The sequence below is a fragment of the Pituophis catenifer genome, unplaced genomic scaffold (genome assembly GCF_029215685.1).
Source record: "Pituophis catenifer annectens isolate HBS135680 unplaced genomic scaffold, rPitCat1.0.hap2 SCAF_6, whole genome shotgun sequence".
In the NCBI taxonomy this organism is placed as follows: Eukaryota; Metazoa; Chordata; class Lepidosauria; order Squamata; family Colubridae; genus Pituophis; species Pituophis catenifer.
In genome coordinates this window covers 30957914-30975453 of record NW_027256886.1, presented here as the reverse complement: position 1 = coordinate 30975453, position 17540 = coordinate 30957914, and the positions used below count along the sequence as shown (strand labels likewise).

General features: G+C 39.2%; 1 protein-coding gene across 1 annotated transcript in view; it reads left to right on the top strand.

Moving 5' to 3' along the window:
* Positions 1 to 506: 506 nt before the first annotated feature.
* Positions 507 to 17540, top strand: part of SGPP2 (sphingosine-1-phosphate phosphatase 2) — a 35469-nt gene continuing 18435 nt past the window's right edge. Inside the window, exons 1-2 of the mRNA XM_070946050.1 lie at positions 507 to 728; positions 15749 to 15907. Of these exons, the coding sequence (XP_070802151.1) occupies positions 507 to 728; positions 15749 to 15907 (381 nt within the window). The remainder of the gene's footprint in view (positions 729 to 15748; positions 15908 to 17540) is intronic.

Below are 17540 nucleotides of genomic sequence, written 5' to 3'. Positions count from 1 at the left end.
GTCGGCTGAGAACTAATGGCTCGGCTAGGATTCCGCAGTGAACTTCCGGGCTGCGGACCGGGGCTGAACTGAATGCAGGTCCCGTAAACGCCAGCGATATCCAGCCGAGTTGGTAGAACTCCTGTGGAAAATAAACGGCCAGGCTACTTCAGAGAAAAGGTCACCCATCTCTCTAAGGGCGTGACGGTCCCAGGACGGCTTCCTTCCTTTCCCGGGGGCGAGAAGAGCCTGCTTGATTACAAAGCAGTGACGTCCAGAGGAACCGCGCCGGCCCCGCAGTGAAGGCAGCCACCCAAGTCGAAGAGCGACTCAGGGCGCAGCGCCGGCTTCGGGTCCCGCGGCGGGGCGCGGCTGCACCTGTCCGCGGGGCGTCCCAAGCCCGCCCCTTCTCTCCGGGTCCTCTACAGAGCGGTGGCCGGTTGGCGGCTCTGCCCGCGGAGCGTCTCGCCGCGCCTGGTTTTTGGGTCTCTCTACCCCCCCCCCACACCCACCTCCCAGGAGCGAGCATGGCCGGCCTATTCGGCAGCCTCTTGGGCTCTCAACTCGTGGCTCGGTTCCAGCGCCGCTGCGGGCTCTTTCCCCGAGTCGACGAGGACCAGCGAGCTCAGGCGGTGGGGAACGGCAGCCGGCTGCTGACTCCTCGGGACGTCCGCAACGGGCAGCGCCCGAGCTTTGGTCTGCCGGCTGAATGCGCCACCTGCAACGGCAGCCCCGGGGGCGGCTGGAAGGTAACGCGTTCAACGGGGGCGGGGTGCGAGAGGAGCCGGAGCTCAATTTGCAGCCCCGAACTCGGAGACCGCCTCCTCCTCCTCCTGTCCTAGATGTATACTGGAACCTTCTCGCCCGGTGGGGACTTGGGGGAAATGCCCGCTTTCTTAACCAGGTCAGTTTATCGCAAGGCGAGCGAGCAGGAAGTGTTGGCAAGCCGTAAAAAAAAAAAAAGTCTCTTGCCTTCCTATGGATGCTTCCCTTTTGGAAGCCCGCTGACTTCCTGTTACTGAAAGGGCGTCGGGGAGATAGGAACAAAATTGCAAACCCGCTACTTTAGGGACACAAATCTGAAAAGCTCTTAAGTGCTGTATTCTTCACGACTTTGCTGCTGGACAGCTTTGGTTCTCCCCCACCTCCCTCTTTGACTGGTTCACTTTTGGGTAAAGACTTTTGAAGAACTGAAAAGCTTGCCTGCACATACAAACATACACAAATAGCAAGCTTTTGAAATAACCCCCCACCCCAATGATAACAGTAATAACTTTCAGAAGTGTTTTGATTTTTGCCCAGATGTGGGTTGCTTTCTATTTTGCATCTACGGAATTTACAGGAAATGTTGATTTTCAACATTGCTTCTTATAATAATTAGACCTTAACAAAAATGGTGGTGGTGATTAAATGAGCTGGTGAATTCAATGGTGGTGGCAATGATGATGACGGTATTTGCAGCGTAAAATCAGTAGAAGACAGCAGTTCATTCAAATATATTGCAGTGGCCTGAAGACTATTCGATTCCAAATTACTTCTGACATTAAATAACATTTCCATGTTATTTATTGGCAAAGGTGTCTTAGTATGCCTTTATGTTTAGTAAACTGGCATAAACACATCATGGTCAGCATGTTGTGTGCTACCAGCCTTTGTGCTTTGGAAACCATGATATAGGATTTAGCATGATGGATGAACCAAGACAGGTGTGTTGTATTGACTGTGGTTTAGGCATAATGTTTCAAGCTTGTCAGAGGATTGGATCTCAAAAAATTGAAGGGAAAGCACTCTACACTATACAGTTCAGAATGGACTCTCAGTATGTTGGTTTAGACCAGTAAATGGCAAATCCAAACAGCAAACTTTTAGTAGACAGAGAGTACACTTAATTTATTCTTTGCAAAGTACAGCTCACTCGTTGAAATTATTCTGAAAATTTTGTACAATGGATCAAAAGGAGAGAATATACAGTTCATAATCTTTTTACTATGTAACTTGTATGTCTCCAGCATTCTTAGGCACATTCTTCTGACAAGCAAAGTCAGTGGGGAAGCCAAATTCACTTAACAACCGTGTTATTAAGTTAACAGCTGCACTGATTACTTAACAAATGTGGCAAGAAAAGTTGTAAAATGGGACAAAATTGACTTAACAACTGTCTTAGCAATAGAAATTTTGTGGTCTCAATTGTGGTCGTAAGTCAAGGACTACCTGTACATGAAAATGTATGTAATATGTCTGCAGTTTCCATTTTCTGCTAGAGTTATTTGGATATATTTCCAAGGTTTGACCACTTTTGTGAGTCATATGCATTTCCGTCTCTAGAGTCTATTGTAATTGGGTGGCTATTAAATGTAAATAAATATAAACTGAGGACATTTAAACAGATAATGATAATACTGTCATATAAAAGGAATTCTTAAAACCGGAAATTGGGCCTGGTGGCTCAGCAGACTGATAGCATTGTGATTAACACCAGCTGTCTGCAATTACTGTAAGCTCGAATCTCACCAGGCTCAAGGTTGACTCAGCCTTCCATCCTTTCTAAGGTAGGTAAATTGAGGACCCAGTTTGTGGGGGCAATAAGCTGACTTTGTATAAATATACAAAAGTATGAAGACTATTGCTTAATGCATTGTAAGCCGCCCTGAGTCTCCGGAGAAGGGCGGCATATAAATCCAATTTAAAAAAAAATGAAGAAAATAAATTTGAACATTGAAATATTGAGAAAATCTGGCCCCTCACTTGACCCATTTGTTAAATCTATGGATGGACAGGGACATAAGTATAGATGCTTCTGCTGCAGTTAAATTATTTTAGAAAGCTACTGTTCCATTTGAACTATGACAGGTACTGGTTATTAAGTACTTCTAGATTTTTTAGCTGACCTGCTTGTTGCTATATCAAATGTTTCACAACACTTATACTATATTATCCTGAAAGGGTCCTAACAATGCCCTCGGCACTTTAAAGAAAAGAAGTGAAGCCTTTATTTTCAAAAGTCGTAAATATTTTTTTTTAATCCCCTTTTCACCCGTATGGGTGTGTCAGGCCTCCCAGGTAAACCAGACAGGAAATATAGTGTTTACCTGAGCTAAATCTACTTTATTGTAAGGCTACTTTAACAGAAGCTTGCAAATCAGAAGTTACAAACTTCCTGCCACCACTTTTAACTGTCTGATTTATGAGGGCAAATCCTTCCTTTCTAGGTTTCTTTCTCTGACTGTTAAGTCCTTGTGGGCCCCTCTTCTTGTCTGATCATTTCATAGGCAGCATCTTTTTCCCTCATCCCCTAAGGGATTTATCCCCATTCCCTCATCCCCTAAGGGATTTATCCCCATTACATTTATCCATGATCTTAGGTCTCATATCATTTGCTGTGCTCTGTAATGGAGGGGAGGACAATAATGTTCTAGTTCAGGTATTGGCTATGCATCCAGTTGTTCATTCAGGTTTTCTTGAATCTGGGATATAATGTAAAGTTGACCTATTTCGAGTTATGAATACAGCTTCCTCTTCACTATGTTGAAGTGTTGGGTAACTAGCTGTTTTTCTATCTTCTGTGCATTCATAGTTCCTACATACATCTCATATATCTCATTAGGTCTGCTGTTGTAGTAGCATTCTATCAGTTTCAGGTTCCCTTATCTTGTCCATACACATTTTTTAAAAAAAATTGATTTATATGCCGCCCTTCTCTGGAGACTCAGGGCGGCTTACAATGCGTTAAGCAATAGCCTTTATACTTTTGTATATTTATACAAAGTCAGCTTATTGCCCCCACAAACTGGGTTCTCAATTTACCTACCTTAGAAAGGATGGAAGGCTGAGTCAACCTTGAGCCTGGTGAGATTCGAGCTTACAGTAATTGCAGACAGCTGGTGTTAATCACAATGCTATCAGTCTGCTGAGCCACCAGGTCCTGTTCCAGTAGCCCACTTATCGTCAGATTGTCCTGGTTTTCTATCATTTGGCCTGAACCTTGCTAATCCAGGTGATATGATAACTGAGCTGGCATGAATCTCTTAGTTCGTGTCACTCTCATATTGGAGGCAGGCAAGTGAGCATGGGGGATAGGTCTTGGCAAGGACCCCTACTGATAAGGTAGGCACCAGCAGGGATTGAAGCCCAGTCTACCACATGAGAGGGCAGCACTCTAACCAGGGGTTGGATTCTACCAGTTCGATTCAAACTGGTAGCTCCAATGATCAGCTGGGAGCAAACCGGTTCGCCCTGATGATAAGATGGGCCCACCCACCTTCCCGCACTATTTTCCTACCTTTATATTCTCAGCTGATTTGCACAGCAGAGCAGATTGCCACGCCTCAGCTGTTTTTCTCCTCCGAAGAAACGCGGAAGTGAAGATTTCCTCAAACTGTGCATGCAAAGCGTGCGATTACTGAACCGGTTGTTAAACCAGGAGGATCCCACCACTGACTCTAACCACTACACATCTAACTGCAATAAATGGCTACACACAAACATGAAAAATAAATACATACAAGAATCCTACTTTAATCCTGTGGCATTCTGTTATTATTGTCTTCAGCAGTTTATCTTGAGTATTCATTTGAAACACATTCTTTTATAATTAATTTAAAAAGAGGGAGGGAGGAAAGGAGAGAAGGAGTGAGTGAGTGAAAGAGAGGAAGGAAGGAAAGAAGGAAGAAAGGCATAACTGACTCATTTTCTCAAAACTCTGCCTTGTACTTCTGGGTTTTCTCTAAATTACATTCTTGTGCATGGATTATCTTTCTTTGACTATATGAAGACCAGTGTCTAAATAATTTAAGCATGGTATTAGGTAGAGAGTTTTCCACATCCTCAATTTTTTTTCGTACTAGGAAAATAATCTATTTCCCTGACCCATATAAATACTATCACTGTGCTTTCTAGTACCATCATCTTGAGTCTTCAGAGAAAGGCGGCATACAAGTTGAACAAATAAATAAATAAATCTTAAGAATAGTGATTAGTTGATTACAATAACAATAGAAAGCATGAATTTTAGCATTTGTAATGGCTAGTTGCATTTGAAACTATCTAGGTATAACCTTCGACATAATGTATCTCTTTTGATCAAGGTTGCACTGTGTGCTTTGAGCTTCGTTTGCTTGCAGATGTGTCATTACCCAAGTGGATAATGAATACAAACCAAACTAACCAAACAAAAAACCAAGCTCAGAGAACACTAAGGACTCTGTATATCTCTTTTCCCATCAGTAATTAAGTTGTAATTGCTTCCAGATCAATGTAACTTCTTGCAATAATAGACATGCACTTCATAATTTCCCCTTGCTATTTTGGAAATATATAAAGCTCGTATCAGTACTGAGCTGCCATAATATCTGAGATATTAACCTTGCAATTACAGGTAGTCCTTCACTTACAGCATTTCATTTAGTGACCGTTTGAAGTTACAACGTCACTGAAAAACAGTTACTTATGACCATTTTTCACACTTATGATTGTTGCAGCATCCCCAAGCTCACAGGGTCAGAATTTGGATGTTTGGCAACTGGTTCATAATTGTGAGGGATCATGTCCTGGGATCATGTGATTACCTTTTGTAACCCTTTGACAAAGTCAATAGGGAAGCCAGATTCACTTTGTTACTTACTTAACAGTTGCAAGGATTCACAAAGTATAGCTATGGCAAGAAAGGTCATAAAATTAGGCAAAATTCATTTAACAATTGTCTCACTTAGCAACTGAAATTTGGGGGTCAATTGTGGTCATAAATCAAGGACTACCTGTACTTAGTAGAGAAACAATTGATGTCAGGTCATCCCCTGAACTTTATAAATAGAGCTGACTTGAACCCTAGATGTTCCAGATCTATAGTCAATCTATCTACACAACGGGGGTGAAATCCAGCAGGTTCTGACAGGTTCTGGAGAACTGGCAGCGGAAATTTTGAGCAGTTCGGAGAACCGGCAAATACCACCTCTGGCTGGCCCTAGAGTGGGGTGGGAATGGAGATTTTGCAATATCCTTCCCCTGTCATGCCCACCAAGCCACGCCCACAAACTGGTAGTAAAAAAATTTGGATTTCATCACTGGTACACAACCTCCCAATTCCAGGAATCTAGCCCCTTTTAGATTGGGTCTCTTCAGCTTGATGCTCAGCAGATCTATAGGGTAAATTGCAGCAGGGCTATTGCTGCAGTGACTTGGTTTGAAAGATCCCAGAAGATAAAGAAAATGAAGTAGAAATTGTCCATCTAGACTGTGCCCTTTCTGTAGTGTTTGCCATCATTTCCCCTGTGATATGCTGCATATCCTTAATGTGGCCATTTTTAAAATTGTGATTTCATTACTAATTCATACCATCTAACCCTGGTGTTTCTGAAATTAAAACTTTCATAATTTGTTCTCTTTCTCCCTGAGGAAACCTAGAGTTGAGCATAGTTTATGAAATACCTTAACTTTAATATGACATAGCAGTTCTTCATAAGCATCTAGCAAGTTGATCCCATGTTGAGAAGCCTGAACAGATGGAATCCATCTTCTGTTTTTCAAAAAACGTCTTCTGTATAATATTGCACTACAGTGTGATAGTTGTTAAAGACTAGTCAGAGTCTTTATCTAGGATGGATTCAACAGCTCCATAATTTTCTGACTATATCCAGTCTATTAGTGAACATTTTGTTTGGTTTGGCAAAGCAACAGTTGGTCTTTGTTTTCACTGGCTGAGAATTGTGCTTCGAAGAAAAATAGAAGTTGGGAAAAGGAAGAAGTAATAGCAGCAGCAAGGAGGCCCTGCCTAAGGGCATCCAAATAACACACCCAAAATATCTTTTTCCAACTGTATTCTTTATGTTGAGCCATTAACATGTGCTGAAACTCAAACGTTTCTTCAGTAGATAATAATTAACCAATTTAGCTAAGCTGTATTGGTTTTAGTTGGAATTTAGTGGCTGTGATGATTGCCTACTCTTTATTTTCTTTCTTCCACTTTTTCCAAAGTGGAATAAACTTTTTATACATTGAAAGATTTGTATTGGGTAGCTTAACAAAGTGTTTCTCATTATATTTCCCTGCATGCACAATTGAATTGCTTTTGTTTCAGATTGACACGGTGTTTGTTTTATTGGCATTGTTGGCTCTCACAGGAGACCTAAAATATCTTCTCTTCTTTTTTTCCTATCACCGAATTGAATGATGGAATCCTAGATAGACTAGGAACTTGCCAAGTAGGACAATGTAGGAGATGCTTGACTGCAACCTATTGGAGGATCTATAGGAGAAAAAAAAATCTGTCAGTAAGATTTCAGTTACCGGCAATCCTCAACTTACAGCCACAACTGAAGCCAAAATTTCTATTGCTAAGTGAGACAGTTGTGATGTGAGTTCTGCCCCCTTTTACAACCTTTCTTGCCACAGTTGTTAAGTGAATCACTTCAGTTGTTAAGTTAGTAACATGATTGTTAAGTGAATCTGGTTCCCCGTAGACTTTGCTTGTCAGAAGGTTGCAAAATCACATGACCCTGGGACACTGCAACCGTCATAAATAATGAGTCAGTTGCCAAGCATCTGAATTTTGATCACATGATCATGGAGATACTACAATGATCACAAGTGTGAAAAACACTCATAAATTCCTTTTTTCAGTGCTGCTGTAATTTTGAATGGTCACTAACGAATGTCAAGGACTACCTGTATTAACTTCAGATAGTTATATAACTCCATCCTAATTCCTGATTCTTTTTTCTTGGTTCCTTCTTGATCATCCTTCTTCTTTTTTTTTTTTAAGAGTTCTAGCATTTGTAAACATCTTTCTTTCAGTTTGGTTTGTAATTATAATTCCGGTCCATTTCAAGATAACTTTTAAATGTTTATTGCACTAATGACCTTTCTTGAAGGAGCTTGGACAGGTCATGATATTAAACGGAATCCTTTCTGTTCTTATGCTGACTGGTTTATAACCTTGTTACTAAACTCTACTAATTGTCTTTGATAAAAGTCTTAAGAGACATAGAACCCGTGTTTCTGCCTTCTTGTTTCAGGCAATTTTTCCAGTCAGTGCCCAGTACCATATGCTATGCAGACAGGCAGGCACCAGGGGCTGTGGCCAGTTTTGAAGCCGCCTGCATTCAAAAACAGCAAAGCTGTTTGGGAGAATGAATTGGAAGCCAACAGGCATAAAATCTGCTGGATCTTGCTCCTTGTGTTCATAAATATTAACCAGCTGTTTGACATGAGATGCTTCTAACAATTGACACAGCTCTTTTCTCCCCTAGTGTGTTCCCAAGAAGGATATTTCTGTGTTAAAAATTGGTAAGCGTTTATTTTTTCCCCATATGGTCAAACTATAACACAATTCATGGCAATGACAAACCAACCTTTCATGAAATTTTGTGGATCAAATTTGGCTGTTTCATAAGACTTAATAAGGTATGATAAGGCACAGCTTGCTGTTATGCTATATCTGATGCATGGCATCCATTTTCTCACAGTGAACTTATACGAGCAGGGTTTTATTTTTCAATATTTCAAATAAGGAGTAACTGTAAGGACTTTTTTCTCTAAGCAGGGTTCTCAAATATTTGTATAAAAGTCCTGAAGTATTGTTTCTTCTGAATTGCTAATTTTCTTCCACAGAACAAAAATATCCTTTATAAGTAGTCCTCGATTTACAACAGTTCATTTAGTGACCATTCAAAGTTACAATAGCAGTGACTTATGAACATTTTTGACACAACCGTTCCCGCATTCCCATGATCATGTGATGCCTGGCAATTGACTCATATTTATGACGGTTGCAGCGACCTGGGATCATGTGATCGTCTTTTGCCACCTTCTGACAAGCGAAGTCAATGGGGAATCCAGACTCACATAACAACCATATTACTGATTTAACACTCGAATGATTCACTTAACAACTGTGGCAAGAAAAGTCATAAAACGGGGCAAAAATCACTTAGCAAATGTCTCACATAGCAACAAAAAATGTGGGTTCAATTGTGGTCATTAGTTGTGTACTACCTGTACTTGCCTGTAAAAGAAAATTGTTCTCTACTTGTACCCAAATGGTTGTGGATAATTTTAAGAAAGTGTTAAAAATTCAGGTAATCATCTGGTGTTTGGTATTTAACACACTGAAATACTTTGACCACTTAATGAGAAGGAAGGACTCACTGGAGAAGAGCCTAATGCTGGGAACGATTGAGGGCAAAAGAAGAAGGGCACGGCAGAGAATGAGGTGGCTGGATAGAGTCAATGAAGCAGTCGGCGGGAGCTTAAATGGTCTCTGGGGGATGGTAGAGGACAGGAAGGCCTGGAGGAAAGTTGTCCATGGGTCGATGGGTCGGACACGACTTCGCAACTAACAACAACAACAACTTAACGCACTCTGGCCTACTCCTAGAGGATTTTCAGTCGATAACTACAAAAAAGTGAAACCTAATCAGATTTTATATATCAAAAAGAATTATAGTTGATTAAATTTCTAGATTCAACCATTCAACCAATAACTTCACTGTGACCTGTGAAAACACAGACATACACCATGTTATATTCTTTCAGGATAAGCAGTTTATTCAAAGAATAAGAAATCACAAGCCAAGGAAATAGGAAGCATGAAGAAAGAAAAAGGGAAATGTGGTGTGTGCTGGCATAACACCTTTCTAAATAGCATTCTAAGCTAACCAAGCATCCTTGCCTCCAGGATGTAAAATGGATGTAAAATGTAATAAGTTGAAACAGGAAGAGGAGCAAATGAGCAGCAGAAACAACAACTATGAGTTTTGAAAAAACATATTTCCTTTACAATGATCATTGTTGTAGAATTGGGATTAAATATTGACAATCAATTCCTTTGTTTTAAAGGATAATTAGACAAATTTTTGAATGATAAATTTATTGATGGTCAAGCTCTAGCCCAAGGACAACACCGCAAAATCCAATTGAGCCTAGTTCTTTATTTACTTACACCTAATGGACAGACTAAAGCGATAACCTTCTAATCTACTAAATATATCCTGAGAGATTCTTGGGTGTGGTTACCCTGAACCTCCTCCTTCCCTCCTCTCTCCAGTTTATTACTGTGCTATTTCTTAATCTGGGCTTCTCTCTGTTGAGATTTACTACCTACTTTCAGGGAAATATCTGTGTTGCCCAAACTCCTCTCCACTGATTTTCCAGGAGCACATTCCATTACATTGGTGGAACTGGGTGATGGAACTGTATATTAGGTCTGTCAACAAAATGCATTCTGGGTAGGGATGCAGTAATTTTTGTGAAGGTGAGAAGGCAATGCAATTCTACTTGATGCAACTTGAAGCCTTGAAAGGCAGTTCCAACAATCAGAAAACCACACACAGACAAATAAACATATACACACACATATATATCTTTGCAATTCTAAAGAGTGACAGGGAGTGGCAGAAAAAATTTCGGGGCATGCACTGGCAATGTAAGAATTTCTTTCCTGGCCACTGGAACTGTTGATAGAGGCAGGCAAGGTGAAGCAGTATGTTCGATTTGCTTTGCTTTTAGAAGGTATAAGTGTTTTTTATTAGGGCAATCTGGTCTACCCAAATATGGGACAGAGCATACTACTTCCCAGGGGTGAAATCTACTTACCTTCCCTACCGGTTCGGAAGTGCACGCGCCCTGCGCGTCACATGTAATTTTTGACCCTCTGCGCATGCGCAAAGCCTTCTGCGTGTGCATGCACAGAGGGTAAAAAAACAGGTTACTTCCTGGTTAAAACCAGGAAGTAATTACGTCTGGGTGGGTGGGCGGAGCCTCATGCTGCCGCCACTACCGGTTCTCTGAACCACCTGCTGCTGCCGCTGCTACCAGTTCACCCAAATTGGTGTGAACTGGTAGCATTCCACCCCTGCTACTTCTGCTTTCTCCTTTCAGCCCCAATCCAGGAGCCTTCGCAAGCAATTGCTTTCACGACAAACTATTTTACTTCTTTGTTGGTAAATATTAAAAAATTAACACAAAAATTTTAGAAGCTATGTTACATAACTTCAAGGAATTTTATGAGCCTGTAGTACAGTGGACTAAAGCACTGTTATTAACATCTCTTTGCAATTACTGCAAGTTCAAATCTCACCAGGCTCAAGGTTGACTCAGCCTTCCATCAGGTAGGTAAAATGAGGACCCAGATTGTGGGGGCAATAAGCTGACTTTGTATAAATATACAAAAGTATGAAGGCTATTGTTTAATGCATTGTAAGCCGCCCTGAATCTCCGGAGAAGGGCGGCATATAAATTAAAGCAAAAAAAAAAAACCAACAACACAAAATTCTGCATTGCTAAATGGAGATAACAGAGAACATCATTGGGAAGTACATTGGAAAGAAGCCATTGAATCTTTATCTTACTTTGAGTTTTTATTAATTAACCACTGGAAGAACATAGATGATCCATTGTTCATTTCTAGCAAGAATTTCCTTATGCTTTTATAGCACCAACAGTTTGCAAGTTGGTTTACAAATTTCAAGGGAATCCAAGAAGACTATGATAGGAGTGGTGAGGTGCATAATGTTCCTTCAGCTATGGAAACTCAATATGCAACTTTAGGAAAGTTTTTTTTTTTCTCTCTCTCTAACTATAAATTCATGGGTGTTTCTCATAGGAAAAAGAGGTTAGTGACAGGAAGAATGTACATTTAATAAATAAAGAATAGAACGTAATACTTCATTTCATCATTTGGGAAGAGAAATCATACCAGAGCTGATCATTTTGTTGCCTAACCTGATTATGCCTGTGAGCTATTAGATCAGTTCTGTTTAATTTACCATTTTTCTGCCCCTATAATGTTTGGGGCTTTTAATTGCTTACTCCACCTTGCTTGTGTAGGATAACAAGTCTTAAAAATGGAATGATTGAATTGAATGTGATGAAATGTTGAAGAATTGAACACTGTAATGAATTGTTGAAATGAACATTATGATGAAAGAATATAATTGCTAGGAAAGAACAATGTAATTATGCATTCTCTGTTCACATATACTTGAATTTATATGCATATATTTGAAGAGACTCTGGAATGAGGAATAGAGGCGTGGTACACATTTAGCAGAATAATGCACTTGAGTTTAAAGAAATAGAGAATAGCTATTCTTAACTTGAAGACAGAAGAGATTAGTTCAAATTACTCTTTAAATCCAAAATTAAGTCTTTATTTTTAACACACACTTGGTCATGTTATTTTTTTTATCAATGGGAAATTGTGTAAGGTATATGACTCTCTTTTTTCAACTATTATTCTTGTTAACTGAAACAGTTCACTCTGATGTTTGGACCCAGAGTAACTGTTTTTCTTGAAACAACATGGATTATTATGCCAAACTAACAAAGTTATATCCATAGAAAACTATATAACAACAAATGAAAAAAATAGAAATTTAAGATTGTCTCTTTTTATATTAAAAGGATCAACTAGTTGATTAAACAAAAGTATTTAACTGTTTGAATTGTATAGAACCTTTAGAAATAGATGTATAACAAATTATATAACAGTAAACAAATCTTCATATGCCAAATAAAACAAATCTCAATTATACACCGTATGTTGTGTCTGGCTGTATACTGAAGACATCAACATTTCTTTTGTTTCAAGATGGTTGGCTCATCAACATTCAAAACAGGGTGGGAGAAACATTGGTGCCTGCAAAACCTTGAGAAAATTTGTTTCAACTATACCTTTCTTGCTTTTACTATAGGTTGGTATCTGGAGCCTTATTTAGTTACCCATAAGATATAGAGGTCCTAGAATCCCATCTAGAGAAGGGTGATATATTTTTATAACTACCAAATATTAGTCTTCTAGCTAAACTGAAATGCCTTTCTATTTATGGATAATTCAAGAAAATAAACCAAATGCCATTGTGCAGGTTTCATTGAGACTATCATGTTGAAATATTCAAGCTTTATGACAGTTTTGAAATCAATACTCTTCCTAGTATCTTGTGAATTACTTCTAGGATTCCTTGAATGAATTCATATCCTTTGAATTTGTTTCTCAATGTTCCATTTGTCTGTAAAATAGTTTCATTTTTTAAATTTTAATTACAATATGTAGACTATTATTAAAAAGATGAGGACAAGGGATAAAAACTAAACTATAGGTGAATAAACAAGACATTTTAAAGTATCGTGGAGCTTGTGATTTTCATTAATTAGATAAAAATTACTGAGGTACTATAGCAATTGCACTTAGATTTATATACTACTACATAGTGTTTTATAGTATTACAGTTCAGTGGTTTACAGAGTCAGTTTACACAATCTAGGTCCTCATTTTACCGACTCAGAAGGATGGAAGTCTGAGTCAATCTTGAGCCGGTCAAAATCAAACTCCTGGCAGTGAGCAGAGTTATGCAGTTTTTAAAAACCAAAAATCACAATTAAGCTCTAAGCTACAGCAAGAGTATATCTCAAGACAGTATAAATCATCATGTAGAATTACGGTATAAATTAAAAGACATTCAAACCACATTATTAAGAAACTCTTCTGATAAAATATCCTGTGCAATTGGAGTATAGGTTCCATACCTGGAGAAATCCAAATTACGCATATGGTACAAATCCATGCATTAAATTGAAATCTCTGGATGGTTTGAATTGAATTCTATGTCAAATGTATTTTTAAGGTACAATTGTATTCTAAACATTGAAGTATACTCTCAAATTTGGTTAGTCATTCTTCCGTGGACAAAGAACCTTTTCAGTGAAAGGCATAAAATCTTGCAGCAGCTAGCATATGCAATGCTAATTCAGTACACTTTGAAGGGCTACATGGTTTAGTAAGAAAATTGAGGCTGAAATGGGAATTTAGCTTTTAAGATTTCTTTTAATGTTAGTATTAATCATTTTCCAGAATTGAGCTTTACAACACTGCAACCAATTACGGAAAAAGAGATCTGCTCTCTTGATTACATTTCCAGCAAAGTTTAGAGAAAGAATTGTCCATTTTTAGTAGTCAGGATTGGAGTGGTGTTCCAACAATAAGACATCTTGTAATAGTTTTCTCTGATATTTGGAATAAATTTAATATTCTTCCATTGGAATTCTCATAGTTGCATGTGGTGCTTATAATCCTGCAGATGATCTGTCTCATTCTGTTTGGCTCCCATGACAAAGTTTGTTCAGTTGTTTGCATTTCCTTGCTTTCAAATCCAGTGGGCTTTGAGAGATTCCCCACCTTCAGGATGGATTTATCTCAAATGTTTTCATTGGTACCTTCATTCCTCTTAAAAACTTCAAGAACCTCCAACGTACTTTGTTGGGCAACTATCTGAATGTAGAACATTCCACAGAGGAGAAATTATTCCACTTTTCTATTGTGAGGTATATGTCATTTAGAAAAGAAACATTACTGTCAAAAACCTTTTCTCTTAAATTTCCTATTCTTCATTTCCTACAAACTTTCCCTCCTCCCCCTTTTATTTTCCTTATTCTTTTTTTCCCTTTTTTTCTTTATTCATTCTCTGGTTATTCTATTTCTGCTTTTCCTCCTCCAATTAGAAACATTTGGAAGTTGTTCACGACTGGGAGAAGGACTACCCTCAGTTTTGGGGTGAAATGCTGCTGGTTTGGCCGATCCGGTAGCAATGGCGGCGGGTGGTTCGGAGAACTGGTAGCAAATATCCCTGCTCCCCCCCCCATTGCCAGCTGAGCTGCACAATCATCAGAGGCTTTTTAAAAAATCTTTAAAAGCATTTTTTCTACAACCTCTTCAGCTGAAAAGATGCTTTTAAAAGTAAAAAAAAAAAGCCTCTGATGATCCCGCGGCTCAGCTGGGATCGTCAGAGGCTTTTAAAAGCATTTTTTTTTACAACCTCTTCAGCTGAAGAGGTTGTAGAAAAAATGCTTTTAAAAGCCTCTGACGATCCCAGCTGAGTTGCCTGATTGGCAGAGGCTTTTAAAAGAAAAAAAAGCCTCTGCCAATTAGGCAACTCAGCTGGGATCGTCAGAGCCTTTTAAAAGCATTTTTTCTGCAACCTCTTCAGCCGAAGAGGTTGTAGAAAAATTTTTTTTAAAGTAAAAAAACAAATGGCCACGCCCACCCAGTCACATTACCCTCCCCCCAAGCCATGACCACAGAACCAGTAGTAACAAAGTTTACATTTCACCACTGCCAGAACTGGTATTCAGCCAGTTCGGAACAGTTTGGGTGAACCGGTAGCAGAGATTGTCCGTCCCAGCCCTATGCCATCCTATTTAGGCACGGTTTTGAGGCTGGGCACATGCATGGAAGGTGCGCGTGCGAGCAAAATGCATGTGCGGAAGGCTGAGTGCATGTGCAGAAGGTGCACGCAAAGCGAGCATGCATGCACGTGGAGAACCAGTGGTAACAAAATGTGAAACCCACCCCTGGCTTTGGGGATAATTTAGAAAAAGCTTACAATATATCCTGAACACTAACATCATTTTGTCATGATAAAAGAATGATTGGTTGAATGTCTTTGGGCACCGGAGAACTTCAAGAAGTATTCTTAATAGCATCAATGAATGTAGAAAGAATACCAGTGAATTTTGCTGTTCTTCTCATACCATCATAGCATAAGGGAAATTGAAATATGCTACTTGCTTCCAGGACTTCTTATTAATTCAGTAGATCCCTACTGCAGCAACAGAATCAGGAAAATTGTTGTAACTTCCTGCCGGTTAAAAAAGAGAGCTAAAAGCCGATGCCGAGTTTTTGTTCGTATTTTCCAATTTTTGGAAAACCAAAATTGTTGAAATTGAATATCATTTAGATTCCCCTTATAAATGTACTAACACACTTACAATTACTTTGCAGGACTGTTCACAAGATTATGTTGTAACAAATTATTTCTACTACTACCTGTTCAAAATTTCTGCTGCAATGGGCCAGGAAGTTTTCTACATCACATTTCTTCCATTCACTTACTGGATCATAAACGCCCAAGTTGCACGGAGACTGATAATAATGTGGTCGGTAAGTATTATTCACATTATTCACAGCTTAATATGTTGTTGCTAATTTTCTCTAACTAACTGGTTGTAAATTAAACCATGCAAAAGCCCCACTAACTACTTCTATGCTCATTTCTCCCCATTTGGATGGAGACAATAAGACCCTTAGTGTGGAACTCCCAAACAATGATATAAACTGTTGATTTTCAGAAGGGTTCATGCCTGATGCAACTTGCCTATCTCCTGAGAGGGTCCTTTCCACATGCTTACAAATGGACACTTCATGGGAAGAATGTTCAGATGAACAGCCACGTAAGAGGATGTCATACTGTTGAAACTGGTTTTCATATATATGTGAGACTGCTGGAATTGAATCAATCCAGCCTTTACATCTGGGGAGAATATTAGTCCTACAGTTCCTTTTCATTGTAGTAATTCTCCAGAGGATTAGAATAGCTGATCAAGAACAGTGGTGGTCTTTGCTGCGTTGTACTCTATTCACAGTATCGGATTTTCATTTTTATATCTCTGAGTGTAATAGTGCCCTCTGCTGGACTGAAATGATTAACAGGGCTGAATTGGTGACTTCTGTTAAACATTTTGTATTCTATCAATTTAAGAAAGCTTACTTGCAGAAGGACAAAGGCATTCCAGGTTCTGCAATGAATCTGTGTATAAAATCAATAGTGGTTCCAGAAATGAGAGAATGGATAAGAATGCCTTGACATACATGCACAAATTCCTCGGCTGTGTAAGCCTTCCCCCTTCTTGGCAGATGGTGGCAAGGATGGTAGAACATTTTTTTTAAATGAACAAAATGCATTTGACACCTTGATTTTCTGAGTTGAGAGAAGCCACTGCAACTCTGCTTTTCAGGGTATCTGGTTTGTCAGAATGACTGACTGACTGACTGACTGGATGAATGAATGAATGAATGAATGAATGAATGACAGGATGGATTCATATAGGCATGCTGTAAACTGTGGAATTTACCGACAGATATGTCCAGGGAACAAGCCTTACCAGTACTCTCACACAAAATCATATAACAAAATTGTGGTTTAAGTTTAGGGTTTATGTAGAAAAATGGAGATTGGCACAGGAGGACATAATTTTATTGTGTGTGACAGGATGCTTTTAATAATCCAACATCTCTGGAACTCATACAGTAATTCCACAGTCTCCACTGGTGGATGTATTTCCTGACCACCCAGAGTTAAAAGGGTAAGTGTCATTTAAAGAGGCCAGACTATACAACACATCTTCCAGTAGACACACTCCCTATCCAGGACCAATCTCTGCTCTCTGTTTCAGGTATGCTTTGAAAGTATCATAGGCCTTATGTTCTACATTGGTATTCTGAGTGAATATAGCCAGTTTTCTTTACAAAAAGGCCTAAGCAAAAATGTTCAAGTAACAATTATGTTGCCATTTTCTAGCTGTTGTCTTGGCATTTCATACTGTAGTTCTCTGAATGCATTGATTTGGCTGGATGATACCAAACCCATTTTCAGGAAACTGAACTTAGTTAGATTGTTGTAGACATAGGCTTTCAGGGATCTTTTATTGCTTTAAAACATTTCTGAGTATCCAAATTGTTACAATCTAAGTGCTTCCTCTTTCTTATTTGTTTGTTTGATTTATTTATACCCTGC